At 40.6% G+C, this 19781-nt stretch overlaps 1 protein-coding gene across 1 annotated transcript in view; it reads right to left on the bottom strand.

The window, feature by feature from the left end:
• Positions 1-1818: 1818 nt before the first annotated feature.
• The window catches only part of Tom40 (Translocase of outer membrane 40), a 72880-nt gene continuing 54917 nt past the window's right edge, over positions 1819-19781 (bottom strand). Inside the window, exons 5-6 of the mRNA XM_068364086.1 lie at positions 14310-14489; positions 1819-3322 (exon numbers count right to left, since the gene is read on the bottom strand). Coding sequence (XP_068220187.1) covers positions 3183-3322; positions 14310-14489 — 320 coding nt within the window. The 3' untranslated portion in view covers positions 1819-3182. The remainder of the gene's footprint in view (positions 3323-14309; positions 14490-19781) is intronic.

The raw sequence follows: 19781 nt of genomic DNA, 5'->3' as shown, positions 1-19781 counted from the left end.
CCTCCGTATACACACCTGCCCCCCCCCTCAGGCCCCCCACTTGCCTGGACCGATGACATAATCCCACTGTCCAGTAATTCAGACTCCTGGGGAAGGGCCACAGGCCGCTTCCCCATAACAGACTTACCTCGACCGCTTCTCTGGGTAGGGGAAGACGGCAGAGAGACTCTGTCCGACGGCACTCCAGGCAAAGCGACGCTGGACTTCCTATGGGACCGACGAGATGCCTTCTTTTTCTTAGTGCCGTACCGCACTCACTGCACTTAATTCCAGGACTCGCACTCCAGACACGTGGCTGTAGGGGAACACACACTGCCCCTACACGACGAACACAAGGAGTGCGGGTCATCTTCGGGCTTAGAGAGGAAAGCGCCACACGATTTCCCGGTTATAGGCCCAGGGCAACGACGGGGATGCTCCATAACGCACTAGTAATACACCACGAGACACAGGAACACAGAGGGAAAGGATAAGGAAACATAAAGGGACCACATGAGACACAAAGGGATCAGGGACACAAAGGGTCGCACTGGGTTAAGAGAGAGAGCGTCGGGGTGTTAACGCCGACGCAACCAGAAACTTACTGGAGAACGAGACCTGAGCAAGCATGCTCTCTGACCCCGTGTCGTCTCTGGGCGCGTATCACTCCGCCAGAGATGCCCCGCATAGACAACGGGAGTAGGGTAAACTACACAAAATTCTGGTCGGATGGGAGGAGATCCCAGATACTCCTAAGAAAGTAGTTAGAGGTAAGTTCTTCGTGTTGGAACAAATTCTGATTACATCAATGGGGGAATGTCTCGAACGACATCCTGGTCGACCAAGAAGACAAGGTGAAGAGTCTTGCCCCTGCGATTGTTAAGAAGGAAAAACCGTCAATTCAGTGATTGTCAAGCAAGCCATTGGTTGATGATTGTCCTTGATATCGCAATCTTCAGCAGGTGGAAGCTGCATACGCGCTGAAATATTGCCTGTAGGGCTGTAAGGAGAGAGAAAAGCTGGGAGACGACGAGATCGGCAAAGCGAGAAGACTCGTCATAAGCAAAAGTCGTGTGAAGGAAGAACGGGAGTAGACCTAGTCGACAGCTAAGACGTCACCTGCAGCCACAGCCACCGACTTCACACAGTGTCGTCATGAAGTGCTGTGGAAAAAATAAATAGAGGATTAAAAGTTCCTCCCCTCTCAGGGGAAAGAATAAACCCAACCCACAAACAGGAAAAGTAACCTCCAAGAGGAGTCGTCAGCGCAGAGGAATCTTTCTGATAACTCGCAGGACGAACATCGACATCTAAAACTGCCACGTTACTCTGTAATGGAGCATCACATAGAAACTCAAGTCATTTGTAAAGAAAAGAATGAGCGTAAAGCAATAGAAGTAAATGGCTAAGCTGTGAAGGGAGAGGAGACGTCCGCTTCTATTAGCCAAAAGTAAAAAATGACATGTTCATTGAACCATGAGTAGATTTAGGTGGTTGTGTCCAGCCACCCCCTACCTAGGGTTGCCTCCTTGCACTTAAACTAATGGCTGCATTCCAGCTGTGCCAGAAGTAATATCCACATAAATAGCGGAAGGTTTGTTACTATGGGAACAAGTGTTTTTGTATCGATGTCATTTAATTTTTTGTTTTGTTCTTGGAAAAAGCTAAATATTTTTCTGTTTGAACCAAGAAAGGGCTAAATAATTTATAAGGCTGTTGTAAAAGGTCACAAATAGGATTGTAAGCCTTCATTCAATATGGTATATTGCCCTTGCCCTTCAGTAGAAACCTTCATTAGTTTACTGCAAGAAAGTTTCCTTGAAAGGAAAATGAAAGGCATTATAAAAGAACCTTCATATCTTTTTGTACATGTTAACAATTATCAAAAAAATTCCAACAACATGACACCATTAAATTATCTACAATTTTTGCATTAGGTGTCACTGACAAAATGACAAAACTAATGTCCATAAACACTTTGATGGAATACAGACTAGTAGTTTAATTGAAATAAATGTTACCTATTAAGATAGAAAGGGGCTTTCATAACATTATTACTTACAAAATGCCTCTCCAATTCTTTATATATTTGATTGAAATTAACAAAACACTGTTAAAATAAAAAAGTGTTACTCGTCTATATAATTAAGCTGTATGTGATTACTGTATTATGCATACTTGTTAAATCTGAAGCACAAATCAACAATTATTTACAGACCGCTGTAGTACATAAAGTGAGGTTAAGAGAGAGAAACAACATAGGCATAATACAAATAATCATATTTAAGACGAGACAGAAACCTCATGAAAGGAGTAGTTTCTAGGCTTGGCATTACGCTTTTACAAGAATAGAATGCATGTATCTCGCAAGGGTCTGTAACAGTTGTAATCAAATATATTTCCATAAAATTTGTGTAATTGGCCCAATACCATATTTTGATTCCTTAAACAGATGACTAACTTCTCTTGTGCTGAAAGAAAATTTGAGACCTTTACATTGATATATGACATTTTATGACAAAGATATTTGCTATATGTTATTACTTTCGAGACTTCCTATAATTCTATTTTTAACTATATACAATGCTGCCAAAGCCAGTAAAGAAAATATTAAAATATCTTTTAACAATCTAAAATGTAAAACATCTCAACTCCTATCATATCGTAAACTTGCTGTCAAACATTAACTGAAATATGGTAGTAGATCAAGGGTCCTGTGTATAATATTTCTAATAAAGCTTCCACACTGAATACCATCTAAGCACCGAGTCCATTTAATATGTCATGGTGTCAATACACTTTGTTCTCGAGGAATGCTATTGAGACTTGAAACTATACAATTATTGCATCTATGATACTGTGATGCAGCTCCAAAATCCCACAATGCACACAACTGCCATTCATGACAAATTTCTTGGGCTGGAACTACTTAATTTTTTTTAGGTCATGTTGCCATTAAAAGTACATGGTACTTGCAGATATTTCTATTCCTTTGTGATACTAAGGAATGCAATATATTTTTTTACTGCTAATTTTCCTAATTTTTTATATACATTCCAACACCCCATTGCTTGATACGTAAGTGATACATCCTCCACCTCCAAGTAGACTTTTTGGTCATCTTAATGTTGGAAGTACAGTATATATGGAGGGGAGGAAGAAATGCAGAAAAATCAACAGACTATCACACACTTCAGACTACCTTATCCTATTATAAATCCACATCCAATTTTAAACTGATTTTTAGGATGATTCAACATTGCAGATAATGCTAAAGTGAATGGTAATGGCATCAATTTCTTCTCCATAACAGCTCCTACTGTCCAATTAGAATCCAAAGTTCCTGTTGAGAAAAATACAATATAATAAGCATGAACCTTACTACATTACTGAAAAGTAGATGTTACATACATTGAAAATTAATTTATGACTGGACAAATTCAAAATAAACTACCTTTCATTTAAGCATAAAAACTATTGCAAACAAGACATCAATTTAACCTTTATAACTTGGCGAAATATTTTGATAATCCCCCAATACTTTAGCAAAATGACTCGTTAAACTGAATGAAGAATCCACACTTAAAGACAAAAACTGGGGCAAGTAAAAATAAAGGATGATCGACAACTGGGTTGGAAACAGCAATAGGAATCGACACATGGTCACATTCACAACTGCAATAAATTTCTACCTCACAACTTTATTGAACCTATTCTCTAAATTGGGGGGCTAGGCTACCACAAACCAATCAAACAGAATCCATAAAAGATATTGAAACTAAAGTACTTGCACACTACCTGAAGAGTTATAAAGTTGTTTGCACACTTTGTTATAAGCGAGTAATCCCCAATTTCTGGCCCCCCAATGACTTGATAGCATTTGTTTGAATCCCATTCTTGGTGAATACCTAATTGTCAGTGTGTAATGATTTTATTACAGCTACTTGAAAAAGTTAATTGAAATTGAATAATACACTGACTGTTGAGTCAAGAAATTGAAAAGAACTCACTCAAAGCAAGGCACAACCTCAAGTACTGTAGATTTTACAATATTTCATGGTATCTGTTGATTTGGTAATGACCTGGCATCTCATGCAAGAATCAAATGTTTGATCCAGATAAGGGAGAAATTTTTTAATATTTCTCACTGGATTTTGTTGATTCCCATATTTACTCAGAATGAAATGCTATCAACTGAGCTACTCATAGTAAGGAATGAAACCTGGCCAGGTTACTTCTCAGGTAATGAGTGAATACTTTGAGAACAGCTTCTTTTAGGGCCTTTATTTACTTGGCTGTTAAGAGCCTGGTCTCATCCAATATCCTTGTGGTAAAATTTATTTGAAAAAAGTAATGAAGAAAGGCAGAAGGGACAGAAGGTTTAGTACTGACTGTAATGTGCAATGCAAGGCACTGCAGTGGTCCCTTTAGCTTTGAAAGAGGTTTCCTTCAACAACAATAAACAAATTTATGAAGGAACCTTAATCTTCAGAATGTTTACTGATGGCATAGTTGGTAAAATATTAGGATATTTATTTGAAGAACATAAAACAAATTGCATCAATAGTTACTGCATGTAAATGGAACTAATGGAAAAAAATTTCATTGATCAAAGTTCATGTTTACTCAATGTTATCTGACTATTCAAAATTAGACATCTTTCCACACCTTAATTCAGGCCTTCAGTCACTTATCACTGAAGCCAGTAGGTTGGCCAAGGCCCCAGCCACCCGTTGAGATACTACCACTAGAGCGTCATGGGGGCATTTGACTTGCCAGACAGTACTATATGGAATCCTTCTCTCTGGTTATGGCTCTTTTTTCCTTTGCTTACACATACACCGAATAGTCTGGCCTATTCTTTACATATTCTCCTCTTTCCTCATACACCTTTTAATAATGAGATTACCAAACAGTTCTCCTTTGCTCAAGGGGTTAACTACTGCACTGTGATTCATCAGTGGCTACTTTCCTCTTGGTAAGGGTAAAAGCAGCTTTTCTAGGACACTCCAACATCAAACCATTGTTACCTGCCTTGGGGTAAAGTTCTCTTGCATGAGGGTACATACAGGCACACAATTCTATCTTTTTCTCTTCCTCTTGAAGTTTTAATAGTCTATATAGAAAAGTTTTTTTATATGTTGTTACTATTCTTAAAATATTTTATTTTTATTGTTAATTACTTATCTTGTACTTTGTTTATTTCCTTATTTCTTTTCCTCACTCTACTATTTTCCCTATTGGAGTCCTTGGGCTTATAGCATCTTGCTTTTCCAACTAGGGCTGTAGCTTAGCAATTAATAATAATAATAATAATATTTGCAAATTACTTTTCCAACATTCCTTTTAGTCTCTTGCTACCTTACTGGCCAGGCTTAACCTTTACTTGACCCTCATTTATATCTTCTTTTCAAGATAAAATGAATCAAAGTGAAAATGTCTGGTTAAACTTCATATCATGACTCAAAATGTGCTTATCACTTTATCAACACAAAGAATCATATAACGGATAATTTTAAGTACAATCTGGTAAATATACCCTAATACTGTGTAAAAGTAATAATAGAAAACCATGGTAAGGGCCCTACGACTGAGCGATAAATAGAATTTGAATATAATTTGTCATTTCTATATTCACTTGATGTTCCTATTGCTTTCATCTCCAGAAGCTTGGAATGCCGATGTTTATACATGAAGTAATTAAAAAGTTTAAGCAAATCTCACAGATTAATTAAAAAAAGAAAAAATTTTGGCCTAATGGAATCATGCGATTTGCTACGACATTCACATCTCATAGTAAGCATTTGTTAAGGGGTGCTTATTTCATCAAGATGAGTGATGTAAGATCCAGACTACCATCTTGACACAAGGAATGAGTGGTTGTATAGAGGCAGTTACTATTGCGAGAGGAGGGAACATAAGTATCAAGGCTACTATCTTGGTCTTCTGTCTTGTTATCTGCTTGGTAAGAAATGTGGGAGTGCAAGGGTGTCACAGCACAAGAATCCAAAGCATATAAAATATCTGAGGTTCTACGAGAGAATTTAAATCTGGGATTTGCCGTATGCCACCCAAACCCTAACTGAAAGTTTCACTAGAACCACTAACTAAGGTTTGAAGGAGGTCAGGTTAAGCCTGAATTATTACCATTAATCAAAGACTTCTGAGCTTCAACAAACACAGCTAATGACATTAAATTCTTAATACTGTAAGCTAATGACTATCAAAGCTATACTCGTTAGGCTGTAGCAAAGTCAAAGACTGAAGTGGCATTATTGTCACCATTCACTCTATAATTAACTAGCCTGGTCTTTTCACAATTTACATTTAGTTCTCTTTAATGCTTAGAACTTTAATCTCATCAGCAACCGGAACAGTGAGGCCTACATACTTTTCACAAATTTCTCTTAATTAAAAAATTGTCCCCAGTATGAGACAGAGTATGTAAATCATGATCACCCACAAACAATTCCTTGGGACAACCATGCAGCAATTCCTAAAACATCAGGAAACATCTTTAAACTAATGATATAGGTAGAAAAAAAAAATGAAATCTAGAGCGACAGCGCACAAGTCGTGTTATATTGAAGTCAACATCATGATTAAACAAGTGATATCACATCCACAGCATGTTGTTGCTGTTAAAAAAAAAACAAAAAACAAAAAAAAACAAGCATTTGTAATTGTAAGGGGTAATGTCAACATGCCAGCTTCTAGGAACGAAAGTAATATGAACATCATGGTTGGTTCATTGATATAAAAACTGTTCAGCAACATTGGAGCATATGAAATAGAGGCAAATATATTATTCAACCCTTTAAAGACCCCCTAATAACAGTATTGCTCATTTACTATCTGATGTTATGGATGCAGTCCTATATTTTTAACCATTTGGAAATAGCTACTAATATAAAAAAAATCATGATTAGAGCCTCACATATTAAGGTAAAATACCTTTAAAATACTGTATATGAATTTAACATTTACTTTGACTGCAAGTGACAACGTAAGCAATTCATTAGGATTATTTTGAGTGTACAGAAGAAAATCAAATGACTGTGAAAATTACAACACTGCATTATAAAGTATAACAATTCTCATTACTGTAATTAGCATCATTAATCACTTTCATAAAATTAATTTCCATGAATAAATGACTTTTGATTGCGGCAGTGTTACGACTAATTAAATTATTACACGTAATAACCTTGAGAAAATACAAACAAAAGATAACCTGCTTAAGAAAAATATTAAAAAAAATGCTCAGATCCAACTGAATTAGAAATTCTATTTTCTATAACAAATAAGTCTTGCCACTAAAACTACCTAGCATGTATCACTATTTATACTCTTGGACAGTTAATCCTCTCTCTCTCTCAGCTGGAATTTCATTAGAACAAAGAATGCTGTACAGTACTGTGTACTAGTTCATGTACAGTACAGTATAATATTAAAAATGTTATTTTCATTAGTAAAATAAATTTTTGAATATACTTACCCGATAATCATGTAGCTGTCAACTCCGTTGCCCGACAGAATTCTACGGAAGGGATACGCCAGCGATCGCTATACAAGAGGGGGGTGTACTCACAAGCGCCACCTGTGGCCAGGTACTGCAGTACTTCTTGTTGACACCACTTCAATTTTTCCTCGGTCCACTGGTTCTATGGGGAGGAAGGGTGGGTCAATGAAATCATGATTATCGGGTAAGTATATTCAAAAATTTATTTTACTAATGAAAATAACATTTTTCAATATTAAACTTACCCGATAATCATGTAGCTGATTCACACCCAGGGAGGTGGGTGAAAACCAGTGTACATGTATATCAAGAAGCTAAGTATCCCGTATTTCATATTATCAGTTATTCAAAATAACAATGAAATTACAAGTACCTGGTAAGGAAGTCGACTTGAGCCATTACTCTGCCTTAAATAAGTTCGTCTTCCTTACTGAGCGCAGCGTTCCTCTTAGGAGGCTGAACAACTCTAAGGTGCTGAAGTATCAAGGGCTGCAACCCATACTAAAGGACCTCATCACAACCTTTAACCTCGGCGCTTCTCAAGAAAGAATTGACCACCCGCCAAATCAACAAGGATGTGGAAGGCTTCTTAGCCGACCGTACAACCCATAAAAAGTATTCAAGAGAAAGGTTAAAAGGTTATGGGATTATGGGAATGTAGTGGCTGAGCCCTCGCCTACTATTGCATTCGTTGCTACGAATGGTCCCAGGGTGTAGCAGTACTCGTAAAGAGACTGGACATCTTTGAGATAGAATGATGCGAACACTGACTTGCTTCTCCAATAGGTTGCATCCATAACACTCTGCAGAGAATGGCTCTGTTTGAAGGCCACTGAAGTAGCCACAGCTCCTAATTTCATGTGTCCTTACCTTCAGCAAAGCAAGGTCTTCTTCCTTCAGATGAGAATGTGCTTCCCTAATCAGAAGCCTGAATAGTAAGAAACTGAGTTCTTAGAACTTGGAAAAGAAGGTTTCTTGATAGCACACCATAAGGCTTCTGATTGTCCTCGTAAAGGTTAAGACCTTTTTAGATAGTACCTAAGAGCTCTAACTGGGCAAAGTACTCTCTCCAGTTCATTCCCCACCAAGTTGGACAGGCTTGGGATCTCGAACGACTTAGGCCAAGGACGTGAAGGAAGCTCGTTTAGCAAAAACTGAGCTGCAAGGAACATGTAGCCGTTTCAGATGTGAAAACAATGATCCTGCTGAAGGCGTGGATCTCACTTACTCTTTTAGCTGTTGTCAAGCACACGAGGAAAAGAGTTTTTAATGTGAGGTCCTAAAAAGAGGCTGATTGGAGAGGTTCAAATCTTGATGACATAAGGAACCTTAGGACCACGTCTAGATTCCAGCCTGGAGTGGACAACCGACGTTCCTTTGAGGTCTCAAAAGACCTAGGGAGGTCCTGTAGATCTTTGTTGATGGAAAGATCCAAGCCTCTGTGGCGGAAAACCGCTGCCAACATACTTCTGTAACCCTTGATCGTAGGAGCTGAAAGGGATCTTACTTTCCTTAGATATAACAGGAAGTCAGCAATCCGGGTTACAGTGGTACTGGTTGAGGAAACTGCATTGGTCTTGTACCAGCTACGGAAGACTTCCCCTTGAGACTGATAGATTCTGAGAGTGGATGTTCTCCTTGCTTTGGCAATCGCTCTGGCTGCCTCCTTAGAAAAGCCCCTAGCTCTTGAGAGTCTTTCGAAAGTCTGAAGGCAGTCAGACGAAGAGCGTGGAGGTTTGGGTGTACCTTCTTTACGTGAGGTAGACGTAGAAGGTTCACTCCTAGAGGAAGAGTCCTGGGAATGTCGACCAGCCATTGCAGTACCTCTAAGAACCATTCTCTCGCGGGCCAAAGCGGAGCCAACCAACGTCAGCCATGTCCCTTTGCGAGAGGAGAACTTCTGAAGTACCCTGTTGACAATCTTGAACGGCGGGAATGCATACAGGTCGAGATGGGACCAATCCAGCAGAAAAGCATCCACGTGAACTGCTGCTGGGTCTGGAATCGGAGAACAATACAACAGGAGTCTCTAGGTTATCGAGGTAGCGAACAGATCTATGGTTGGCTGACCCCACAGGGCCCAAAGTCTGCTGCAAACATTCTTGTGAAGGGTCCACTCTGTGGGGATGACCTGACCCTTCCGGCTGAGGTGATCTGCCATGACATTCATACCGCCCTGAATGAACCTCGTTACCAGCGTGAGCTTTCGATCTTTAGACCAGATGAGGAGGTCCCTTGCGATCTAGAACAACTTCACGAAAGAGTCCCTCCCTGCTTGAAGATGTAAGCCAGGGCTGTGGTGTTGTCAGAGTCCACCTCCACCACTTTGTTAAGCTGGAGGGACTTGAAGTTATCAAGGCCAGAAGAACCGCCAACAACTCCTTGCAATTGATGTGAAGTGTCCTTTGCTCCTGATTCCATGTTCCCGAGCATTCCTGTCCGTCCAAAGTCGCACCCCAGCCCGTGTCTGATGCGTCCGAGAGGAGACGGCGGTCGGGTTTCTGAACAGCAAAAGGTAGACTTCCTTGAGAAGAAAGCTGTTCTTACACCACGCGAGAGAAGACCTCCTCTCTTCGGAAACAGGAACTGAGACCGTCTCTAGCGTCATGTCCTTTATCCAGTGAGCAGCTAGATGATACTGAAGGGGGGGAGGTGGAGTCTCCCTAACACGATGAACAGGGCCAGCGATGAAAGTGTCCCTGTTAGACTCATCCACTACCTGACTGAGCATCGGTTCCTTCTCAGCATGCTCTGGATGCATTCTAGGGCTTGGAAGATCCTTGGGGCCGACGGAAAAGCCCGAAAAGCTCGACTCTGAAGATCCATACCCAGGGAGACAATGGTCTGGGATGGGACGAGCTGAGACTCCTCAAAATTGACCAGGAGGCCCAGTTCCTTGGTCAGATCCATAGTCCATCTGAGAATCTCCAGACAGCGACGACTTGTGGGAGCTCTTAAAAGCCAGTCGTCTGACGGAGCCGGACATAAGATCATGGTACTGCTGCACAGTCTGTGAACTGTCAACCATGGGGAAGCGAGGAAGTACAGTGACAACCCGAAGCTGTCTAGACTGTCTGGGTCGTACAGACAACTCCTTATCGGGTTGCTGAGGTTGCCGCACTGCGTCACAACAAGTCACTTCTGCTGGTTGTTGAACGTCTTCCCAGTGACACACTGACTCCGTAAACAAAAAATCCTCTAACAAGGAATAAGCTTGGACTGCATGTCTTGCAACACAGCTCAAGGTCTATGGGAGCAGGTGTGGTAACAGACGGGGTTAGCGACTGAAGTGGAACCATTACCTTCCCTGGAAGCATGTTATGCTAAATATAAGTCCATAGGAGGCTACGCAGCTAAAGGCTCCTCTCCAAATGACAGAGTCCTCAAGGGAATATCAGAAGGAGGGAGAAAAGCACTTTCTCATCTACAGGGACCAAATCCGAGAAAAGCTAAGTTCTCTCAGTGAGGGTTTCACTGGTGCAAAAGCAGCAGACTAGAAGGCAACGTTATGAAACTGCTTGACAGTCTAGTGAGTTGGCAACAACCAAAGATGTATGACTGAGAAGCATGCGGTAAGGTATGCAGAGCATGTTGTATGCAGAGCATGCTGTATGCAGAGCATGCTGTATGTAGAGCATGCTGTTTGCAGAGCATGCTGTATGCAGAGCATGCTGTATGCAGAGCATGCTGTATGCAGAGCATGCTGTATGTAGAGCATGCTGTATGCAGAGCATACTGTATGCAGAGCATGCTGTATGCAGAGCATGCGGTAAGGTATGCAGAGCATGTTGTATGCAGAGCATGCTGTATGCAGAGCATGCTGTATGCAGAGCATGCTGTATGTAGAGCATGCTGTAAGGAAAGCAGAGCGTGTTGCATGGCGTGTAACATTTCTCAGAAATTCCATGACCAGTGCTAGAGTGAGTAATATCGCATTACCGTCCATTGAAAGTGCACGTGCCGAGGGAATTGATTTAGACTGTTTTGTTGATGAATTTGATAGCCGGCATGATAATCGTAGAATTAAGCTACACTAAATGTACTATAATCTACTTCACCTCAGGAAAGGGAAACTCGCCCTGTTGGCAACACTGCATTACTTCATGCATGCTTGCATGGGGTTTAATATCAACATAATATTTACCTTACATTCATAACTCATGATTCATTTTTGTTTTGAAGATATTTTTGCCATATTTTGCGATTTTGTTAAAAATATATTGCAAGGAATACATATATATTTTTATATAAGTAATACAAATAACCTCCATTATCATAATGTTTGTTATTCCCAAGTTGAATGGGAAGAGGCTCAAGTTGAGGAGAAAGTGGCAGATGCATGCGTTGAGGTGGCTGACTCATAGCATGAGGTTGCTGCCTCAAGAGTTGCGCTTGCTGTAAGGGTTGCGGATGCGCAGTAGCAGGTTCCTGAGGAACGAGTTAAGGTTCCTGAGGTGTGAGCTGCGAGAGTTGAGGTAGCGGCTGCGCAGAACGCAGTTCTTGTCTCGCGAGTTGAGGTTCCTGAGGTGCTAGCCTAAGGAGTTGAGGCTCTTGCCTTGAGGAGGGTTGGGTTGTCGTACCTCAAGAGATTGTTGCCTCGCTGGTGGAACCGCAAGCGGAAGCGGAGGAAGTAAGGCATAAGATTCCTGCTCCCATTGCTGAGGTTGCCTTAAGGAAGGCGGAGGTTGCTGCACACCGCTGGTAACTGGCAACTCAGTACGCGGTAAGGTATCCTGAGGAACCTCAACATCGTACGCCTGGCAGACTGGACTGCGGTGAGGCGGAGCGATCGCAGGAGGAGGTGTAACCTTCTCAGCCTGACACTCACGCATTAAGACCGCAAGCTGTGACTGCATGGACTGCAGCAAAGTCATCTTGGGGTCGGCAGACGCTAAGGTCTGCTGAGGCAAAGCCTTAACAGAAGATGAGGTCTGTTGCGGCATCACCTTACCTCTCTTAGGAGGTGTGCAGTCACCTGATGACTGCGGAGAGTCAGAGCTAACCCAATGACTGAATCCGGGTTGTTGAACTCTAGAGGTCTGGACTTTATGTTTAAGAGGTCTTGAGACCTGAGTCCAGCGTTATCTCCCCGAAATTTCTTCTGCAGACGAGTAAAATAAGGGCTCAATCGTCTGCGGGTGGGAGTGACGGTCTCTGTAAGACACGCCCGCAACCACCGAGGATACTTCTGTGCGCCGATCAAGGCCTGCCGAACCCTTTTGCCCTTCGACATTGCTTCTCCCCTGGGCTTGGGAGCTTGCAAGAGGTCCCGGACTGGGAGGACGACTGGCACGCACAGAAGTACCCTCACGCACAACACTGACACACTTTGCGCTAATCACTTATCACTTTTGAATTTCTGTTTGCACTTATTTCACTGAACTCGAAACTTTAAGTGGTTTGTACCTGAAACACGCAATTCTATCCTTCTTTAAAAGTTAGTAATTGCGAAAACAGAATTACAATGTAACAGAAAAATCTAATGAAAGATAAATAATTCAGTGGCTGGAAAGAGACTAAACACTAGATCAAATAAACTACGCTTAAAATCTCTCACCGCATAAAGCTTGAGAACAAGAATAAACTCTAGAAACGTTTACCTTCTTCCCCTAAAGAGACTAGGGAGAAGAGCAAAAACGATAACAACGTTACTCGCTTGAACGAAACGTTTATCCAGCTCTCTCTCCCTCCGTCTCTATCTCTCTCTCTCTCTCTCTCTCTCTCTTGACTTAGAACCTGAGAGAAGAGCCCAATCATATATACTCGTTAAAACATATTATTGTTAAAGGAAAAAAACTGAAAGATTTCCCAAATAAAAAGTTCCTTCATTAGAATTAAAACCATTAAGCTAAGAAAGAATGAACAAAACGTTATAAACGGTTTACTCTTACTGCAACGTGACACCGTGAAAATTCTCTCTCTATCGTAACGATAGAGCGCAAGTTGAACGTTCTGAACGTCAACAACTGCAGAGACAAAACAAAACGTTAGTTCAACTTTGAAACAGTACGAGACTATCAAAGAAATTCTTTCAAAAACATTAAAATAGCATAATATGTTAACAGGTAAAACCGAAATGACGGGCTCAATGTTAATTAACTTCGGTACAAGAAAAGACCGCCTACTATTAGGAAAGGTCGAATATAAACAAATATAAAAATTAATTTAATAATTTTATAAAAAAGGAAGTTAATCGAAGAGGCCTATAAATGGCGGAGAGATATAAAATAAATCTATAACTTTTGTGAGCAAAATTAAGAAAGAGAGTCTATACTCTCTTAGACACCAACACTTCCGTCTAAGGGAAGGGTCGGCCATTTAAAGGTGAAAGAGAGTTCATACTCTCTTCGTCACCAAAATTAATCAAATTAATTCCAAAAGCTAGCTAAGCTAATAATAAAACTTCCTGAATAGCGAAAGCTGAAATCTTAGAGCAATACCTCACCAAAAACCGTGAACAAGACTCCAAAATTATAAGCGTATCCATGAACGTCTTGCCGGAAGCACGACAGAGGAAAAATTGAAGTGGTGTCAACAAGAAGTACTGCAGTACCTGGCCACAGGTGGCGCTTGTGAGTACACCCCCCTCTTGTATAGCGATCGCTGGCGTATCCCTTCCGTAGAATTCTGTCGGGCAACGGAGTTGACAGCTACATGATTATCGGGTAAGTTTAATATTGAAAAATATTAATTTAGGTGAATAATAACAGGTCACAAACTATGAAGGTTTAGCCTAAAAACATACAATTATGTATTTGTATGTTTTTAGGCTTGATGATGACAAATTCCCTGCATGAGTTATAATTACCTCTGAATACTGTGTTAGCTTTAGGAATCTCCAGCTGATATGCCATTGATGCAACGGATTCTTGCATACGAAGACTAGTTTCAAGCTCTACTCCAAACTGCAAGTTTTCTGTTGCCTTCTGATAATAACAGAGATGAATCCCAGCACCACCTAAGGTACCTGAAGCTGTGAAATTTTCATCTGGAAAAAAAGAAAAATAATTAAAATAATCGAAGTAATTTTGATAAGCATATTCATAATTACTGATAACCAAAATATTTTTTTTTCTTTTAACAAAGTTGACTATGTGAACAACAAATAAAAAACTGTGAAACAAGACTCATCTCTTCAACATACATTACAGTAAAGCACTTGCAATAACACTAAACTTGTGAAGTTCAGGCAAATATAAATGGCTAAAACAACTAAATAAAGCTAACTAAATTCTATTTATAAAATTAGTACAGTATAGATAACTCTTGTTATTGGCGATGGGTATTCATAAATTTCAAATTTCTGGTGTTTGCCAGACGGGGGTTTGAGTTCCACTCAGACTCGTTAGTGCCATTAGCGTCTGCAACCTTACCATCCTTGTGAGCTAAGGTTGGGGGGTTTAGGGGAGCCTATAGGTCTATATGCTGAATCATCAGCAGCCACTGCCTGACCCTCCCTGGTCCTAGCTTGGGTGGAGAGGAGGCTTGGGTGCTGATCATATAATATATGGTCAGTCTCTAGGGCATTGTCCTGATTGCTAGGGCAAGGTCACTGTCCCTTGCCTCTGCCATTCATGAGCGACCTTTAAACCTTTAAAGGCAAAATTTGACACATAATTGCTCGACCGCAAAAAAATGCAAGAATTTAGAATTATAAGTTGCCAAATAAAGCATATTGAGAAAAGTAAAAGCGTAAAATTTAGCATTAGAAATTAGCAGATACTACTCATTTAGCGATACTTCATTTAACAATAATTCTAAGTTTTGACAGGTTTTTTCAAGCAGTCTGGTATTTGTTTAACGACAATAAAGCAAGGAATTACACACTACAATTAAAGATATAGTGATGTTAATTTCATTCTTAAAGTTAGAGTTATTAAATGTAATAATGAATTGTTAATAGTAATTTATTTTCAGTAAATACGATAAATTTAGTTAAAATATGAAAAATTGTTGGTGACTTGGGGTCTAGATTAGACCAGACTTACCATGTACAGTATTTTCATGGGAAAAATTTGCTTAATGAGGAAATCACAAAACAATAGGTTTGCTGGAACTGAACCTATTGTTAAACGAGCAGTAACTGCACAGTACAATATCAAAAATCGTCAAAGATCACAAGTCAAAATGCGAAATTAAGATTTAAAAATTGCCACATACAGAGTACAAAGATCACAAGTCAAAATGCGAAATTAAGATTTAAAAATTGCCACATACAGAGTAATGTTACAAAGCTCACGTCAAAATGTAAAATTTAGCATTAGAAATCAATAATACTATACATCACAGCACAGTATTAAAAATGGTCAAACAGTGCAAGTCAAACCACAAAACAAACAAGTTATAATTTAGCAAATACCGTATAAGTTCAGAAATTACTGTATTATAACAACAATACCCACTTAAAATTGACAATAGAAAGTACAAAAATGCTTAAATGAAGCTTGGTTATTATTAAAAACCGTTTTTTTTTTTTTTTTTTTTTAAGACTTCTTTCATTACATATACATTATGTTGTCAGCTAAAAATGACAAATTCGTAGATAATTTGTATTTTTCCTAACTATACAAACCTTAGCTATTTAATAGGGGTATTACTTTCGGCGTAGCTGAAATGACGAGCCATTAATTTTTAACGAGGGTTTACTACCCACACCGCTAGTTAGCAGGGGTAAGGGAGGGTAGCTTGCTAAACCCCCCCCCTCACACACCTGTGCTTGAGCTCACTTTGCTTGGAGGTAGGACTTCAAGGGGGATAGGCCTGGCGGGCAAGTTTGGTTAAATAGCTAAGGTTTGTATAGTTAGGAAAAATACAAATTATCTACGAATTTGTCATTTGTTCCGTAACTGGAATACAAACCACGCTATTTAATAGGGGTGACTCATCCATTAGGAAGGGTGGACATCCCAGCCCGTCTGGCTTTTGACTTTGCCTGGGGGGTACTTATCTGTGTGTGTTAGCACTCAAGAAATAAGGAGCCCCTGCACCTCGCTAAAACCTTGCTACACAAGGTCTGCGGCCTACGCAAGCTGTGTGTGAAGATATGAAGTGTGACTCGTCCTAAAAAGTTGTTCTGAAGTTTTTTAAATGGAAAATTGTAGACTAGGACTTTCCCAATACCACATCGTCAGGGTATGGAGACATACATACATATACCATGGCACTTCCCCCAATTTTAGGGGGTAGCCGACATCAACAAAGAAACAAAAACAAAAAGGGGATCTCTACTCTCTACATTCCTCCCAGCCTAACAAGGGACTCAACCGAGTTCAGCTGGTACTGCTAGGGTGTCACAGCCCACCCTCCCACATTATCCACCACAGATGAAGCTTGATAATGCTAAATCCCCTACTGCTGCTACCTCCGCGGTCATCTAAGGCATCGGAGGCAGCAGCAGGGCCTACCGGAACTGCGTCACAATCGCTCGCCATTCATTCCTATTTCTAGCACGCTCTCTTGCCTTGCTCACATCTATCCTCCTATCACCCAGAGCTTCCTTCACTCCATCCATCCACCCAAACCTTGGCCTTCCTCTAGTACTTCTCCCATCAACTCTTGCATTCATCACCTCCTTTAGCAGACATCCATTTTCCATTCTCTCAACATGGCCAAACCACCTCAACACATTCATATCCACTCTAGCTGCTAACTCATTTCTTACACCCGTTCTCACTCTCACCACTTCATTCCTAACCCTATCTACTCGAGATACACCAGCCATACTCCTTAGACACTTCATCTCAAACACATTCAATTTCTGTCTCTCCATCACTTTCATTCCCCACAACTCCAATCCACACATCACAGTTGGTACAATCACTTTCTCATATAGAACTCTTTATATTCATGCTCAACTCTCTATTTTTTACTACTCCCTTAACTGCCCCCAACACTTTGCAACCTTCATTCACTCTCTGACGTACATCTGCTTCCACTCCACCATTTGCTGCAACAACAAGACCCCAAGTACTTAAACTGATCCACCTCCTTAAGTAACTCTCCATTCAACATGACATTCAACCTTGCACCACCTTCCCTTCTCGTACATCTCATAACCTTACTCTTACCCACATTAACTCTCAACTTCCTTCTCTCACACACTTCCAAATTCTGTCACTAATCGTCCAAGCTTCTCATCTGTGTCTGCAACCAGTACAGTATCATCCGCAAACAACAACTGATTTACCTCCCATTCATGGTCATTCTCGTCTACCAGTTTTAATCCTCGTCCAAGCACTCGAGCATTCACCTCTCTCACCACTCCATCAACATACAAGTTAAACAACCACGGCAACATCACACATCCCTGTCTCAGCCCCACTCTCACCGGAAACCAATCACTCACTTCATTTCCTATCCTGACACATGCTTTACTACCTTTGTAGAAACTTTTCACTGCTTGCAACAACCTTCCACCAACTCCATATATCCTCATCACATTCCACATTGCTTCCCTATCAACTCTATCATACGCTTTCTCCAGATCCATAAACGCAACATACACCTCTTTACCTTTTGCTAAATATTTCTCGCATATCTGCCTAACTGTAAAAATCTGATTCATACAACCCCTACCTCTTCTAAAACCACCCTGTATTTCTAAGATTGCATTCTCTGTTTTATCCTTGATCCTATTAATCAATACTCTACCATACACTTTTCCAACTACGCTTAAAAAACTAATAACTCTTGAATTACAACACTCATGCACATCTCCCTTACCCTTATATAGTGGTATAATACATGCACAAACCCAATCTACTGGTACCACTGACAACACAAAACACATATTAAACAATCTCACCAACCATTCAAGTACAGTCACACCCCCCTCCTTCAACATCTCAGCTCTCACACCATCCATACCAGATGCTTTTCCTACTCTCGTTTCATCTAGTGCTCTCCTCACTTCATCTATTGTAATCTCTCTCTCATTCTCATCTCCCATCACTGGGACCTCAACACCTGCAACAGCAATTATATCTGCCTCCCTATTATCCTCAACATTCAGTAAACTTTCAAAATATTCCGCCCATCTTTTCCTTGCCTCCTCTCCTTTTAACAACCTTCCATTTCCATCTTTCACTGTCTCTTCCATTCTTGAGCCAGCCTTCCTTACTCTCTTCACTTCTTTCCAAAACTTCTTCTTATTCTCTTCATATGAATGACCTAATCCCTGACCCTACCTCAGGTCAGCTGCCCTCTTTGCCTCATGTACCTTGCGCTTTACTTCCACATTTTTCTCTTTATATTTTTCATACTTCTCTATACTATTACTCTGCAGCCATTCTTCAAAAGCCCTCTTTTTCTCTTCCACTTTTACCTTCACTCCATTCCACCATTCACTGCCCTTCCTCATGCTGCCTCCAACAACCTTCTTTCCACACACATCACTTGCAATCCCAACAAAATTTTCTTTTACTAACTTCCACTCCTCCTCTAAATTGCCAGTTTCTCTTACTTTCACTTCGTCATATATCATTTTCAACCTTTCCTGATATTTACTTTTTACCCCCGGTTTTATTAGCTCTTCAACCCTCACTAGCTCCCTTTTACATCCACCTACTCTATTCCCCCATTCTTTTGCTACAACTAATTTTCCTTCCACCAAATAATGATCAGACATACCGTTAGCCATACCCCTAAACACGTCCACGTCTTTCAATCTTCCAAACATTCTTTTAGTTATCAACACATAATCCATTAATGCCCTTTTTACTACTCTTCCATTTGCCACTCTTACCCATGTATGGAGACATAACAGTATTAATATTAATACTAGCATGGTTTACCTGCAATGGTTTGAGGTCAGCTATGCAGAGAACCCAGGATGTTGCTTTCCCCAATGTAGGGGATGATGAAGAAAAGAATAAGGGCCAGTCAAACCTTTTCATTCATGCAGACTAAAACTGGGTAACAATGCCCTCAACCTTCTGCTACTTGTCCAATAAGGAGCTTGAGGTTTTAAACCAGCTGTTCTGCAGCCACCACAGGACCGATTGAGAAAGTATCGAGTCTCCTGTGGGTCATGTCTTGCAGGTAGCGGGATGTGAATGTGGTCTGCTTGAAGAACCCTGCGTCACTGAAAAATTTCTTTTGAAGGCCAGGGACGTAGCTATGCCCGACATTATGTGCTCTGGGGCGACATGACGGAGGAGGGTCTGGATTCAGTGCCAGGTCAATGACCCTGCGAATCCATGCAGAGATCGTGTTCTTGGTGACCCTCCTCTTAGTCCTTCCTGTGCTGACGAATAGTGCTGGCACACGAGGACGGGCTGCG

The sequence above is a fragment of the Palaemon carinicauda genome, chromosome 41 (genome assembly GCF_036898095.1).
Source record: "Palaemon carinicauda isolate YSFRI2023 chromosome 41, ASM3689809v2, whole genome shotgun sequence".
NCBI classification, from domain to species: Eukaryota; Metazoa; Arthropoda; class Malacostraca; order Decapoda; family Palaemonidae; genus Palaemon; species Palaemon carinicauda.
The sequence above is the reverse complement of the archived record's forward strand: the minus strand, read 5'-3'. Positions and strand labels throughout refer to the sequence as shown.